At 44.0% G+C, this 16,992-nt stretch overlaps 1 protein-coding gene across 1 annotated transcript in view; it reads right to left on the reverse strand.

Annotated features, from left to right (window-relative positions):
- The window catches only part of Cbp80 (Nuclear cap-binding protein subunit 1), a 123,134-nt gene extending 115,306 nt beyond the window's left edge, over positions 1-7,828 (reverse strand). The window contains exons 1-7 of the mRNA XM_050189232.3: positions 7,666-7,828; positions 7,290-7,381; positions 7,049-7,149; positions 5,064-5,148; positions 4,292-4,363; positions 4,113-4,220; positions 3,899-3,946 (exon numbers count right to left, since the gene is read on the reverse strand). Coding sequence (XP_050045189.2) covers positions 3,899-3,946; positions 4,113-4,220; positions 4,292-4,363; positions 5,064-5,148; positions 7,049-7,149; positions 7,290-7,381; positions 7,666-7,705 — 546 coding nt within the window. The 5' untranslated portion in view covers positions 7,706-7,828. The remainder of the gene's footprint in view (positions 1-3,898; positions 3,947-4,112; positions 4,221-4,291; positions 4,364-5,063; positions 5,149-7,048; positions 7,150-7,289; positions 7,382-7,665) is intronic.
- Positions 7,829-16,992: the final 9,164 nt, after the last annotated feature.

Consider the following 16,992-nt stretch of genomic DNA (forward strand, 5'->3'; position numbering starts at 1 on the left):
TGGATTGGGAAGAATTGGGGATAAGAGTTTATGGAGAATACCTTAGTAACTTGTGATTCGCTGATGATATTGCCTTGCTTAGTAACTCAGGGGACCAACTGCAATGCATGCTCATTGACCTGGAGAGGCAAAGCAGAAGAGTGGGTCTAAAAATTAATCTGCAGAAAACTAAAGTAATGTTTAACAGTCTCGGAAGAGAACAGCAGTTTACGATAGGTAGCAAGGCACTGTAAGTGGTAGGGGAATACATCTACTTAGGGCAGGTAGTGACCGCGGATCCGGATCATGAGACTGAAATAATCAGAAGAATAAGAATGGGCTGGGGTGCATTTGGCAGGCATTCTCAGATCATGAACAGCATTATCCCTCAAGAGAAAAGTGTATAACAGCTGTGTCTTACCAGTACTCACGTACGGGGCAGAAACCTGAAGGCTTACGAAAAGGGTTCTATTTAAGTTGAGGACGACGCAACGAGCTATGGAAAGAAGAATGATAGGTGTAACGTTAAGGGATAAGAAAAGAGCAGATTGTGTGAGCGAACATACTCCAGTTAATGACATCTTAGTTAAAACCAAAAAAAAGGAATGGGCATGGGCAGAACATGTAATGAGGAGGGAAGATAACGATGGTCATTAAGGGTTACAGACTGGATTCCAAGGGAAGGGAAGCGTAGCAGGGGACGTCAGAAAGCTAGGTGGGCGGATGAGATTAAGAAGTTTGCAGGGACGACATGGCCACAATTAGTACATGACAGGGGTTGTTGGAGAAGTATGGGAGAGGCCTTTGCCCTGCAGTGGGCGTAACCAGGCTGATGATGATGATGAAGAATTAAAAATATTGTCACTACGTGCACTACGAACAAGGTGCTCTTGTGCTAGTTTGGTATCCAACTCGGCGTGTTGGTCTTTAGGAGAAATTCCTCTCGCGGTACTATGGCCCTTACCGCATCCTTCGCCAGGTGACCTCTGTCACATATGAAGTGTGTCCGCTGGATGCCATGGTGTCTTCACCTCTCTCTGACATCATCCACGTCAGCCGCCTCAAACCCTACCTTTCTCAGACCAATGAGCCGGACCAATAAGGTGCTTTTTCCGACGGGGGTGATGTCACAGTAGGTAATGTGGGAAGAGGAGGAAAATGATGGTGGCCTTTGAGACGACGAAGAAGAGTTTAGCATTATCGCTGCTCTACGCTTGTTCGCTCAGCCATTAAAAGCCATCTGTAAATAGACACACGCTTCTTCCTTCCCGTAACAATATCTAACAGTAAACTGCGGGTCCAGATTATATGCAAATATTGCCTTGAAGTGTATCTTCACGGCAGTACAGCACGCGCTGCCACGAAGCCACACCTTAACCCTTTCAGACGCCACTTTATCCCGTTGATTGAAAACTTGCTTTCACCACATCTCTTGCATCTTCAGAATCATAGAAAGTGTACAACTGCAGAAAAGATTAAGAATTTTGAATTGTTTAGCGAGTTTTGTCAAGTTTACAAAATTTCGACTCCATGCGAAAACTCACTACAGAAACATCAAATATGAGAGCATATACTATTTTGTGTTTTTAAGAGCTTGAAAAGCACTTATCCAGACACTTGAAAATTACGCCTGGTGCACGAGGTTGTGAAAAACAATGAAAGCAGTGAACCTGCTACATACAACATGTTGACACAGAGTAAGAACACCCAGCCATCCAATTTCCCACTCATTTTGCTAAAACATTCTGCACATTATTCAAAATAGCAGCACAGTTTCAATAATAAGCGTTTCAAGATGTATGAAACACATTTTAAATACCATTACTTTCATCGGTGCTTTTGCTATTGATGCACTCTGCTGCTGTGCACAATTGTGTAGACAGCAAAGGGTTAAGGCAAGGTTCTCTGCGATTCAGTTTCATTATCTTCTAGGTAACCTGACCGTCGCCCCACCCCCGCGTGTTGAGCTCCCTTTACCCCTCTGTCATGGTCGCCCATTCTCCTCCTTTTTACGCATGATCATATTGTGTTTAGTAGTTAGCGAATAGAGCACATGGAGCAGGCAAACTCATACAGCACTCATTCCCGCAGCGCTCCCTCGGTTTGCATGAAGCACTTCGCAATATGGCAGAAAGCCAAATCAGCGTTGGCATTTTCGACTTGGTTGCGTTTGCTCTATCATCGTTGCCCATGTGAGGCTGCTTCGTCTGCGCTGTCATCCGCTGTCGTGTGAATGCTAGCTGTGAAGTGTCACATGTTATGTGACAGATTCAACCACAACCACGGCCGTCGTGCGAACCCAACTTTATCAGCATCACCAAAGCGGGGCGAAACAGAGCCACTGGCCAAAGACACAATGTGGACGAACCGTGCATCCGCGAATGGAGACTGTTTTTGCAAAAATTTGGGCATTGTTGTATGCAGTTATTTCAGTGGGCTACACAGTTACACACACATTTTCTTTTTTCTTTCAGGGCTGTTGTTATTAGGGGGTGCAGGTATATACGATGGCAGGTCACAGGTGGAAAAGTATGGTAGCTTGTTTTATCACTGAGGAAATGTGTAGAAAACATGGCCAGCTGCCTGGACCCCTACTATAAGTGTGGTAAAGAAGGAAGTGCTTGGAAGTGTCTTGCAGTCTAACTCAGTTGGCGTCTATGGCAGACGGTGTTTCTGGCGTTTTTTCAAAGGTGATCCCAAAAAACTGTCAACATAGGGCATTTCAATTTGGCCTTACGGAGGTGCATTTAGAATGCAGGCTAGAGCTTGCGCGGACAAGGAACGTGCAGACGGCACCAAACTTTTCGCCAAAGGGACTACAATCCTTTCGCATTCCCCCACGTTAGTGTCTCTGCCGAACATTTATTTTTAAGTGATATTTACTAGTGTGATTTTGACAAAATCATTCAGTTGATAGTGTCATGTCTGTCTTTTCTTTCTGTCGTGCTTTCTTCAATGCTGCTTGCCTCAAAAATGAAATACTAGCACGCCCAGTAAATCATCTTTCCGATTCCAAACCACTTTTTCCTTACAATTTGTCCTAAAGAACAGGTCCTGCAAGACCCTTTTTCGAAGCCACTGCTTTGTTTTTTCTGCTTGACATTGTTTCTGTTTCATTGCACTAACCATAAATAAAATACGACACTTGTGATAAGGCTTAAAATACACTGCACTCATTAAGATTTTCTGTAAGATTGCTGCAATAAGCTAAACAAGTAGAAACTGCAGGATGAAGCTGTAGCAAAGCCATAGTTCTTGTTTGTCATTTGTTCTTGCTTAATTGATTGAGTTCGATGCAGACAGTGATGTAAACTGGATAACTTTCAAGTGAAACGTCTTTTCTTTCTTTCTGTACAAAGAAAGCCTTCACACACAAATGGTAGGCATCAACAAAGCAATTAATTTAAGAAGTGCATAAACATGCTTACTGCTCCTTTGTAAATGTGCTATGTGCAGTTCTGACATGAATGGCAGACTAACCCCTCTGCAAATGCTGCCCTTATACTATCCCACAGAGTCCCTAACATGCTTAGATTGTGGCAAGATGATTATGGTGTAACCAGCTAACATTGCACTGAGCTGGCTGACATGCTTATCAGTGGATTCTGATACCATGTGACCCCCACCTCTCATTTTCATGGTGTAATGAAGAAGCCTTCCCAACACTGATTTGTTATGCATTCATAGAATTATGGCTACATATTGTGATTGCGAAATTGGTAGATACCTAAAAAAGCAAGAAACTGAAAAAAATTTTGTGTCACTGCTCTTATAACTGTACATACACAAATGCTTCAATACTCTGGGATGAACTTAACATTAAGGTGAGCAGCATGTGGCATGATTTGAACATTCATAGAAGCAGACTTTGAACAGACATGTTCAGCAATAGCACATGCATATAAACACTATCACTCACCCAAGGCAATGCAGTCAGCACAGCATAGACATACCAGTCAGAGCGAACCTGTAGATTAAAATGTGAAGCAGAACCTGAACAGTGAGTACCAACAGAAAATGGAAGTTGTGACATGCTCAAAAACTCACAAGTCAGCTTGCTTTCTTTCCAGTAAACAATGCTGGACATGATACAGGTGCCACAAAAGCACATGGAGCCATATCGCTGGGCTCACCTGTGGTACGTTCTCCTCGAGGGTGACCTCAAGCATGCTTTCAAAGAGACTGACCACCGAGCCAACAGAAATGACGTGGCAGTTAACGAGGTCCGCAAAGACTCGCACCTGGAACAACAAACATGATTTTATAGTTCTTGCAGCAATGACTTACGAGACATCTGCCACTTGAAACTTACAATGATCCTTGCATCTTCAAACTTGCACTCTTTGAGCCGCTCCTTGTAATTCTTCACCAACAGCTCCACAAGCTGCATAGTACACAATATAGCTTTTCAAAACACATGCTTGATCAGCTGGGCTCTACATAGCAAATGGCAGCAAGGTAAGGACCAGGGGTCTCAACATGCGGCCTGCTCACCTTAGCCCCATGAGTGCAACAGTAACCTTGTAATGTCTTCAACTACTATGCAAGCTCCTAACAAACATGTCACTTTGATTTGCTGAGCTAATTAAACACCTTGTAATGCCCACACATGGTCACAGATGAAGGAAAAATAGAATAACCTGCTCACTTTTATTTATAGCCATAAAAAATGTATTGCTACAAAAACAATGAACTGTTTTATAACTTGATTACTACAGTGATAATTTAACTAGTAATTGGTTTGCCAAACTAGCCACAACTAAACTCTCCTGCATATAAAAAACACTACTATTGAATCTGCGTTAAGTTTCCCATGCTTAGATCACAAGTTTGAGGTTTCAAAATAACATAGCTTATATTATACATAGGGCATTACAGGGCTGGGCCCAGGTTACAAAATAAAGTTTTGCATTATAATTATGTATTAATTCACAACATCCAATTGCATGTAAATTATTGCTGCCCTATATGGGCACTTGATTCATACTGTCCTCACTAATTTCAGTTAGCTGCCGCTGCTGCATAAGGATGAATCTGGCAATGTTGCTGAAGTTTCTCCGGGCTTCCTGCCAGTTAAAACTAACCTCGCCACCGAAGTTGTAATTGCGTGCATTGAGCAGGCCAATGAGCGTTGTGTAGATGGTTGTCTTCTCTGGCATGAAGATCGCACTGCAAAAATAGGAACACAGGATCACTGGCATGACAACACATAGCTTTGAATTTGTTGGTGGTGTGTGGGTGAAGCGAATAATGTGTGACATAAAATGAAGCATCACCATGACAACTCAGCACTGTGCATTCCTTTATCTGTCTTGCACTGTATTCACTTCAGTTAAACAATTAAATTTTATTAAGTATAGAGTCTTATGTGGCAAAACCACAATCTGATTATAAAGCATGCCGTAGTAGGGGACTCCTGATTAATTTCGACCAGCTGGAATTCTTTAATGTGCACCTAAATCTAAGTGCATGAGTGCTCTTGCATTTCGTCGCCATCGAAATGCGGCCACCATGGCCGGGCCTTGATCCCGTGACCTCGTGCTTCGCAACACAACACCGAATCCACTAAGCAACCACGATGGGTCATTTTTTCCAGCCAGTGGCCAAAAATTTTCCATGACACTGCACACGAAGACACAGAAAGAAAAAAGGGCTGCAACATATAGAATGAAAGTGCATCAAATTAGCTTCACAAGAAGTTCACTACTGGTACTTAGTATTCTGTGCTCAATGAGCTATGAAATTACAGGACGTAAAATTAAATGATGCCATAATTTCCACAAATGATTCTGCTACTGTTTGGCTATTCCTCCTGAGCAACGGTGAGGGCACAAATAAATTATAACTCAACAATTACAAGTGATTAATTTTTCCAATACTTGTGTGCTTAAGCATTCATGCCAATGAGTGACGGCATCATGGCACCTACAAAAGTGTGCAGCCCACAAGTGTCACCAGAAAATTTTAATATCAGCAGTCACATACTCGAAGTTACTGTGCTTGCCTCATGAAAGAAAGCAAGGTGACAAAATGTTTTGTGAAACTGTACTTATTAATCCAACATGCTACCAAATAAAAGAATGAGCCAATAAAGGAAATCAGTCACAAATTTTCAAGCTGTGCATGCAAAACTATCAAGCACACGTTTTAAGGTTAGTAACAGTACTGTGAAAAGCCTGCGGATGTGCAAAGAAGCTAGGGAAGTGTTATGTACTGATACATACGACATACTTTCAATACAATGAATCAACATCTAGGCTTTCAAGTTGATTTATATCTCCGACATCAACTAAAATATTATAAAGCAATAGGCCTTTGATCTGTACGAGTACATGAGAATCTTCTGAAAGGCATAACACATAATATCACCTTCTCAAACTTAAAAGTGTTGTGAAATTTTACTTCCACCCCACTGCGGTCAAGGCAAAGCTAAACATGAGACTTCAATTAAATGACTGACAGTAAAATAAAAGATAATGTCGGTACACTTTTAGGTGTCAGCCGTCATGTGCACACACAATTAAGGCAACAAAAAGCAGTTCAATTGGCTCCTCACACATTACAGGTGGCTTACAAATTATATCATTGTGCTGAGCCTATGAGTACATGGACTGTACAGGTTTCTGCAATAGGGAAAAAAAATAGTGTCAGGCAGGTCAACATAAAAGACATTTGTGTGTGCACATGCAAATAAGCAGACATCATTGTAAAAACACACATGAAGAATGACAATGCACCCAGTGGGAGCTGCAAAACTGCTGCCCTGAGAACATCAAAGTAATTTTGTCAAGTGACCCACCCTATTTCTGTTTCTGAATCTGGCTACCCCCCACCACTTTCTTTTTCTTTTCATACTGATCATTACAGTAAACTCCCATGGGCATGTACCCCTAACTTTTCCATCAAATGCAAATGTGCTAACATGACGTCAGCACTTTTCCAAGTCGAACATGGAAGAGACAGGGTCTGTTGCGACTTGACCAAGGCAATCGGCACGGCAATGTGCAGCACTGCCTCAGCTCGTAATGAAAACGCAGACCAGCCGGGATGCATCCAACGACGCACGTACCAGTCCACCAAGATGTTTAATATGTTTCCTTTGTAACTTGGGAGGTCTGCATCCAACACACCCGCCAGTCCTTCCAGGTTGCTTTCCAGCGATGACGTGCTCTATACAGTGGGGAAAAAAGATGAAGTCAGATGTTGACGTAACCGATTTTCTCAAGAACACTGTACTACATGGAAGAAGACAAATAGCTCAGGTTCCGCACGAAATAAAGTATGTACAGAGCACTTCATCTCACACTCACCTTCTCCCCGACCCTTTCGATCAACGACTTCAAGCGGTCTTCTATTTCCCTGGGCTCCGAACTGACCCTTCGGCGCTTGCGCACACGGAAATCTAGAAATCACGAACCGGGGAATGGGTGCCAAGTATGCACGTGAAATCCATGTGAAAATTGAACAACAAATTTACCATACAATACAGACACGTGACACCCAGCATCTATGATTAAGAAGTGTTGTGCGGCAGGAACAAACACAGTGATGAGTGTGAACAGTAAATATCAACACACGCCGGCTCCGGCACGTCAAAGTGCGACGTGAAAAGAGTAGTGATATTCCGAATAAGAATGCCTCGCCACCTCCGAAATGATGACAGCCTCTTCATCAAGCATATCTTACCATCTTCGTCGTCGTCTTCGTACGCTCTTCTTCGGCTCATATTTCTACAATAGCAATTAAACAGCTGAATGCAGTTAGAAATGCAGCTCGTTCACGCAGGAGAACGAAACGAGGGACGCCATTGAGGATTGAGGCTAACCGGCTTGTCGATCGACTAAGGTGGATTTGGATCGTCACAACCAAGATCTACTGGTCACAATAAATTACATAAAATATTAACAATTTAAAAATTAGGCTAGATTTATGCATAAAATATTACGTAAACAACTGAAATGTTCATTTTTTAAGCTCAGCGATTTCAGTCGAAACCAAAACTACATCGAAATCTCCTGTAAATGACAGCCGATACATGTGTTTGGGTCGGCTGCGAGCGCTAGCTGCGGTGGCCGCTGCAAACCTAAATCACGTAGCCCAGCCTCCAAGATTTTAGCGGCGTTTGTTGCGATCCCGGAGGCATAGGACCCGCGGTCTCTCCTCAATTGGGCGCGTTAAGTTAGCGCGCTCCGAACTCCAAAGGAGCACGCTCGAGTGCGCTCGAGTGCGACGCCTTCGGAGCTTAACTTAACGGCCATTTTCGCCGACTGTTTTCGGGTACACGAACGTGCCGCCTGGCGAATGTTATGTTGCTTCCGCATCCGCTATTGCACTTCGCGCGCTTTTCGAAAATGGCCCCGCCGACCGTACTCCTGCAGTCCTTGTTAGACGATGAAAAGGTAGAACTTGACGCGCGGCGATGGAGGCAGCAGCAGCGGCTTACGATGCGATGCAAGCTCAAAGCGCGCCAACACGTTCCCGATGTCGCCTGATAGCAGCTTCAGACGCCCGGCGGCGCGATGGCGAGAGGAACGAGTGGGCAAGGAGAACGGACTTGCATCAGTGGAAAGAGTAGGAAACACGTCATTTTTCCGGAAGCCGTAGCAGGCGCGCGCTCTCGCGCACTGGGCGGAACTGAAAAGGATCTATAAACGGTGGCTAGAGCGCGCTCGAGCGCCTTAACTTAACGCGCCCATTGGTCGAGCGCGCGCCAGCCTAGTAATCGTCACTTCCTCCGCAACAGGAAGTGGGTCGGCTGCGAGCGCCGTCTCTCCGCGACTGCCCTGAACTACGGGAACCTCCGCTCCAATGGGAAGACTAGCGACGCGGCAGCCATAGAGTTACTATACTGCGTCTAGAGGCCATAGGTCCCATGCATTGAAATCGGGAACCGCAAGAGCGCCGCCATGTTGCTACGCGCCGAGGTTGCCAGCTCCTGAGACGCTTGCTAGACTTGGTGACAGTAGTCAGTTTTAATCCGGCAACCGTAGCAGCGTAGCAGCATGGCGTCTCGCTTGTAGTGTCGTGATGTGTGTGTGCAGCAGTGTGTTTGGGCTCTATAAGTTGGTTCTTTATTCCATGTTGCGGGACGGTGTAAGTGTGGTCTATGTTGGCCGTACAGGTGGCAATTAAGCAACCGAGGGATGATCCTGTTGAAGTTTCCGGCGGTATGCGGTTTTCAGCGGTCACGCCTGTTGTAGGAGTGTCACTCGACGAGGTTACGAGCTCGAAGCTGTGGTCAGATTCCTCGTTGGCGTTCCGTAATTCTCTTCGCACGGGCGCGGTATGCTGCAAAAGCCGCTTTCGCGATCTATCGTCGCGACGATAGATCGGTTTTTTTTATTATAAGTACTGATCCAGCTGTAGGGCACATGTAACCGACAAACGGAAGTCTCAAGAGAGCACCTGAGATTATAATAAAGCAGGCGGCGCAGGAACTCCAGGGCACCCAAGGGACAGTGGGGGGATCAAAGCTCGAAGCAGAACGGTACGTAGGTTAGGGCCGCCGAGGCAGGTGTGTGCCAGGGAGTGTTCGCACGGGCAGCTCCCCTGGCACGCGCAGCAGTGCCTCGCAAGGTCGAGATACCTTAAAGGCACCTGCGCCCATGATCTTTCTTTTGCCTCGGTGCAGTGAGCACGATTAACGAGAATAATATGGAGGGCATCCGGTGCAGTCGCGAATGCGTCATGGCAAATGTAGCTCGCGTCGCCTGGCGTGTGTAGTAATATCAGGGTTGGTTGTATGAACTTTAAGCATAATACGCTTTGTTACGGTACCTTAACGGAATGGGTCTAGAGGACGCTGTTGGTACATTCTTTCGTACCGCCCTAATCCTATTATACCCCCCCCCCTTTTTTTTTATGTATACATACAATTCCTTGCCATGACGGATCATAGCCTCCTCTATTCTTGAAAAATAGGGGAGGCTATGGACGGATTGACCAGTTCAAGTTGTCAACTTGTCAGTAACTGTCATAGGAATCACTGTAATAAACATAATTCCACGATCGGATTGTTTACTTTCATTTTTTGTTGTAACACTGAGGACTACATAGAACTTTATTTTGTATATGTGAGAGAAGTATGTGGATATCACGAGCTTAAGCCAATGTGTGATACGCAGACAAAGCAGCTGCTACAACATGAACTGCATTGAGGGCCACACAACACGTATGTAATTAAAGGTGCAAAATATAGGGGGAAGCTTCAAAATACGCTCTGTAGCACTGCAAAGTATAACATATATTGTATGTGTACAATAAATGTTCAAAAAAACAATGCATCAATGTCCCATTTGCCTTCAAGTTTATTATCAAGTTCAAGTTTACTGAAGTTTATTATGAGCATATGTACAACAGGAATCTACTGACACACCCGCAGTCAAGGTGGCTGTTCGAGGTGTGCTGGCTGCCTCAGTGTAAGAAAAAGAAATTGGGTGACTGTCGACACCAGTGCCACTGCTTCTTGCCTCTGACCTGCACGTGTCTCCGCGGCCTCTTTGTGCACAAGTGTGCTGGTGTGGCGAGGCGTAGGAGTCATCCGAGAGAAAGAGTATAGTTTACATGGAGAAGTGGCTGTTCACATTGCCTGTCGCTTTCCCTCAAATGTTTCCTTGGTGACTAGGGTGACACACCCGCAGTCAAGGTGGCTGTTCGAGGTGTGCTGGCTGCCTAAACGAAAGAAAAAGAAAGAAATTAGATGAATGTCGATACCAGTGCTATTGCTTCTTGCCTCTTACCTGCATTTGCCTCCACGGCCTCTTGGCTTGCGGAGTCTGTATGAGGGAGCTGCTGTGGCTAGGCGTAGGCATTGTCTAAGCAAAAAGAAAAGGCCATTCAAATGGGGAATTATGTAAATAAATGCAGTTGTTATGTCTGCTTCTTGCACTCTTCTCGCCTAAAAGTTTTCAAACATAGTGTCCATTAACACCAGCACTTTGACTGCTTCTGCTTTTTACCTGCAGGTGTTGCTGCAAGATCCATAGTATGGCTGCATGCAGCATTGTAACACTTGGTGGAGGCATTTGAAGTGGTAGCCAAAAATATAAAGAATGATCCTTGTCTGCATGAATGCTTCCAATTTCTAAGTGCAGTGGTAACTATCACTATTAGTGCAAGGCCCCCCACATCTATGCAGCAAGTGCCATAGCTCGAAATTGAATTTTTTCTTTAGTGTTTCACAAGGTGTCTGATATGTCCACATTAGATGTGATGCGTCTTTTATTTATCCCAGTGTGGAGAGAGCATCATTAAATTGTTTTTTATTTTTGCGTGTGTTGCTTTTTGGTTTATTTCTGAATTTATCAAGCAGCAGTCTCATGATGCTAAAGTGACTTATGTAATGACAATCATCAGCTTTTGTTTTGCAGAAAAACAACGCATTTCCTGACCCATTGTTTGACATCCCCTCACTCGCATAATTTTGCAGAGTATTCTACCTATACTGACTTGCTTGACTTCCACTAAAGAGTCTTGCATTTTTAAATAGCATTCTTTCCTTACAATCATTCGACGCTTCTCATAATTTCTGTACCTTGGCCTTCTGATACTTTGCATTCACCATTTTTGCTTGTTTCTGACTAGAAATGTCTTCTTTAATTTAGAGCTTAAATTTTACCTTAGGAACACACAGAAGGGCTTGCCATTGCATATCTGCATAAAAGGGAAACATGTTTCATTAAACGTTTGCAAAGTCTAATTGAAGATTGATGAATGCAGCTTGCAGTGTGATATGACTGAATGAGCCATAAGAAGTAACTCATCTCACTTGGTAAATTAAAGCACATATTAGTGTGATGTACAAGATACATTACACTAACGTGGTGGGTTCTCTTGCTTATACAGCAAAATAATCGGTGCGCGAGAAAAAAAAATATATTTGCATACCCCTTGTACACACTGATTTAAGGAAAATGAGCTGGAGCTGTCCACATGATCCACTTATTTTACCTGCGAGTATGGTTAACAAAAATGTGTCCCAGCTGCTTAGTCGTATTTGATATTATGTCAGTACTGCATATGTGCCTGTTGTCTAAAATAATTGAATTTTGAAAATGCTCGTAGGTATCTGATGTGCATATGTGCAGTTTATGGATGCATGTAAAAGACTCAGCATCAAGTGCAAGTGAACGGTCCCACAGGCCAGGAGTCGATCATGCAAATAGATTCGCTGCACAAATTTGTGACCAGAAAAGATATTCCACATGAAATGGCATGCAAGGAAGTGTTGAAAATATTGCACAGTTAATAAAACACCTACGCTATTAATATGTGGGTTGATGCACATGCAAAACGGAGGTGAGGCGCGTGCAGACAGGACACAAGAGTAGAGTATTTACAAGCAAACAACACGAGCGCCGCCCACTTCTCTACTCTTGTGTCCTGTCTGCACGCCTCACCTCTGTTTTGCATAATGAATCCTTACCAACTAGCTCAGCTTTCTGTCGTTCAAAGTCTCGATGCACTCGATTTCGTCCGCATTAGGCACTCGCCTCTTGATTACTTCGTGGCACAGAAATACTCGGCATCAGGCTGTTTTTCTGCTGTGGCCTTTGTAGAAGCATGTTTGTTCAAAGTGCAACAATTAAACAGATTCTTTGAGTTGCTTGTGGCTTCGCCAGTACAATTCCGGTGCGCTGGTCCGCCTGTCCAGCGATTTCCTACTGAAGGGAAACCTGCAAATAAAAACACCGCTCCGCAACAAGGAGATACATTCGTTTACTTACATGTGAAGATATATGCCAGAGCACTTCGGGGCTTCGGTGGCACATAAGGCACGAGTGTGCCATAGCGTCCGATGTCGACGCGCGATCGCAAGTCAAACCTAAACTGTACGAAGCTATACTACGCATCCAAAAAACAGATTCGAAACCGAAATTCGCGTCATCCTTTATTGCATGAATGCGTAAATCGTGATTTACATAAGTCACGGACTTAGCGATCGCTTTCTGTAAACTTAATATTAACGCATCACCTTCATAAAGCCATCAGGTATGCGTTTTTAGATGACAAAGCATAAGGTGACCTGTACTTGTTTTTAGCTCTTTCAATAGTAATTGCGCTGGCCACATTGACCAGTAGCAACAGGGCGGCGCCCTAGAGGTTCCCACTTTTCCGGCCCAGCTTTTCCTCTAGAGTTGTTCTACTAACTCTATGGCGGCAGCCATCTAGTCATAGAGTTACTATACTCATCTAGTAAAGGAGGCATTGGTGAAACATAATAGTTGGCTTTTGTTGCAGAAGCGTGGTAAATCCGGCCTAAACTTTCCGTACAGTGGTCTCTATACATTTCGGCAACGTAGACTAAATTGTAGTAGATAGGCACACGTTTCCGAGCCTTGTTTTAGCGAAAGGGCGAACGTTTCAATTTAACCAACTCCCCATCCTACACACTGCCTCGCATATGTGGTCCAGCCCATGAAACACAATATTTGACATCTATACAGAAAGAGAGCCCACGTGCCTCGTTAGTGTCTGTAGGAATGGGACATGTACGCGGAAATACGTATACGTGCGAAATTTTGTTACGATCGCTGACCGTGAACAAGGGCTCACTGAGACAAATAAAACAAGGGGATTATGGCATCTTGATGTTCCGTAAGCATCACAGAGGCACTGCCAAGATGCCGTACGTTAGTGCTTGTCACTTTTCTGCTGCACTTGTATTCAAGACAACCACTTTGTGCAGAATGCCAAGGCAGGCCGCATATTATTTGCACATTTTGCAAGGATTACGAGGAGTGCATTCCTTACCCTCCTGTTGTAGAATGTTTACCCTCAAATTTTTGCCCACTCATCTCGAACATTGCACCAGTTGGTACCTGCACTTAAGGAAAGCTTTAAGGTAACAACAAAACTTGGCTGAACCATAGGCGGAAAGTTTTCATTTCTCCGGGGGGTGGGGCCCGACCAGCTTTTCATACACACACACGCACACACACATATTGCACTTGAACAAACTTCATGTGACGTCGAAGAATTGTTCACTGAAGTGATGACCTTATATAAGAATTTACGGGACCTCGTAGTAGGAGACAGTTCAATTTCACAGCCTGAGTCCTCTCCCACCCCCAACAATCTGGCATCTCCCGGTTAGAGTGAACTAAAATGTATCCCGGTGGGGTAATGTTCCTTCATGTAATTGTCGTATACTTCGCTATCACTAATACTGCTTTGTCTTTCCAGTAAACTGCAGCCTCTCTCGGTCTTTTTTCTGTGAGTCCGACTATAAGCGCTCCTGCGTATGACTGCTGTTGATATTGATTTCGAGTGAATCCGGCTTGGCCTCATTTGGATTACTGGGTGACTTGTACAGCTAGGGTGCTCCAACTATCACGCACTTAAAGAAAGAGCAGTTGCATTACTCGGAGAAATCCTAGTGCATACTGTTTCCAGTACAGTGGAGTAGCCGGCAGTAATTCTCTCGTTCCTGAAATTTAATTCAACAATTGCAATTATCTAATTCTACAAGTACTGCCATAATTATCAAAGTGTCAATGAGGCATTTGTAGGCACCCCAGGCACCCCCGAATGGCATCTAACTGCTGCGTTTTCAGCGACGTACTAATTGTGTGCAATTTTTTTCCGCGTGGCAAACAAACCCCACGAAATATGAAAATTACCACGTGACTGCGCTCCCACCCACATCATAAAGCAGTACCCTCAAATAAGCTGACTGAAACCAACTGCACTGCCTGTCGCAAACCCGAAGAGACAGCGCATGACCTTGATAATGGTACTCAACGCCTTAAGGGCTTTGCTGAAGTTTTTAAAGGCTTGTTAATTTTGCAACCGTCTTTGAATGTTGTAGCGCGTATCATCACATTACTGTGTGAATTTTCCTCGCTTTTTTTTTTTCTTCTTCCTTCTCCTTTTATTCCCTTTAGCCCTTTCCCCAGCATAGGGGGGGGCAGCTGGTACATATACTGGCTAAGCTCCCTGTCTTTCCTCATCCTTTGTCTCTCTCTCTTGATAATGGTATGGAAGGAGCACCAACAGCAGGTTTCGTGGCTTGGAAGGTGTTCCTTCCTCTCTACGTCGCACTTATGATCAGTCTCTCAAATCCGGCTGATCACATTTATAACAAAAGCCCTGTCATAACGAGGCCGAAGCGCTGCTCTGACCACGCGCAAAACGTGAAAAGAAATGTAATAGGCACAGCATGTTTCAAAATCCCAGCATTGCTTGCGTCGACAGATTGCAGCTGGAGCTATATTTCGTGCCAGAAACTTGCTTCGGATCAAAGCCAAATTAAAGTGACGGTTTTAGTTTTCAAGAGCTTGTATAGGTGCTGCAGAAACAGGTTCATGGCATAAAATAAAAGCCAAATAAACAGACCGGAAATCGATCCTTTGTGTAAAGAAAAGGCAGAACCAATGTGCTCAAGGAAGTAAATAACCACTTCTAAATGAGCTGAATTGGCAATCAAGACACCTGCAAAAACAAAAAGTTAAAAAGAAAACTTCATATTTTAGTGCGCCCTTATTATCTATGAATTTGTAAGCACCATTAAAAACAAACTGCTGCTTATAGAACGTGTTTGAATAGGTCTCCTTCTACATGTAGCTATGCAGTACTGAGTCCACTTTATTACATCTGCAGTGACTTTCTCGACGGCCAACGCTTGAATTCTATGGCAGACATCTGTTATCCTTGTGTTGATCTAATCTGACGTCCGTCTCGATCACGTAAGCATGATCTTTCACATAACCCCAAAGAAAGAAATCGAGTGGAAAGAGGTCAGGTGATCTAGCCGGACATTTTACAGGCCCGTGCCTTCCAAGCTATTGCACATGAAAAGTCGCATCCAGCCAGTTTCGTGCTTGGCTGCTGCTGTGTGCTGGTGCTCCATCTGGCCCCCCAGTACAGCCCCCCAGTAGTCGGCGCCTATGGTTTGAACCATAGTAGCTGTTCTGTCTGAAGAGGAGAAAGAGGAAGATGGAGGAGGAGGAATTCAAGAGCCTTGCAAAGGCATGCTAGCAATTGCCGTCCAAGCGTCTCCTTTTACAAACAGGGATAAACATGCATATGAATATGCATTTCATTGCAGCATACAGTTCACACTGTATCCCATGGGGCTGTCAATTGCGTTACCCAATTGGTAAAGTTTAGCATGCATCACCACCTCCTGAAGTTTTTTTTTTTTTTAAACACTGCCCTATTCAACGAGTGGTGAAGTTTAGCATCACTTGCTAAACTGCAGTGTCCCTGTGGGAAAATTCAATTCCTACACAGTAGCGCATGGAGAGACTTAATGTTTCAGTCCATCAAGTAGAGTCCTGTGCTTTTGCACAAATTCTTAGCGCTCTAGCAAGTAACTTTTTATATCAGCAAGGACATGGCAGAACGAACACATTGTTGAGGGTGACACTGGCGTGGTGACTAACTTGTATCACCACGCCAGTGTTCTGTTACATACTGCTACTATAGTATTGATATAATTTGCAGCAGTGTTGCCCTTAGTGAAATGATGAAATGTGGCCTATTGGCCTAAGTTTTGCATTCCAACTCGAAAGAGAATAGGCACAAGGCCAGCTGAGGTGCCTTTCTTCCTTAATCAATTTAATGTGATCTACGTTTTTATTTGAACAAATCTAAAAGAAGCTTTCCCTCATATTATAGGAGTACCATATTTCTTGGTCCGCATCATTCAGGCATATTCCCTAGCCCGTTTCGTCCAAAAAAAGAAAAGAAATATGCTAACATGTGCACCCCACAATCAAAGCAGCGAGCTGCCGCAGACACGGACTAAATGTGCCATCTGATGTCATTAAGAAGTTGGGACAAACCGGGCAAACACCTATTTCCTAAATCTGAACAAGAACAAAGCAGCAGCAAGTATTTTTAAGTTTGTTAGTATAACAGGCAAATGATTACACTTTATTATGATGCCTATGCCATTATAACATGACCATTTTGTATTTCACTGGTAGAGTCCTGTAAGTGCTTCCAAACTCACTGGCGGCCTGCAGTGCCATCTTGTACTGCGAGCGTAAATTTTGCAGTTTTAGCATT

This window comes from Dermacentor andersoni, chromosome 2 (genome assembly GCF_023375885.2).
Source record: "Dermacentor andersoni chromosome 2, qqDerAnde1_hic_scaffold, whole genome shotgun sequence".
In the NCBI taxonomy this organism is placed as follows: Eukaryota; Metazoa; Arthropoda; class Arachnida; order Ixodida; family Ixodidae; genus Dermacentor; species Dermacentor andersoni.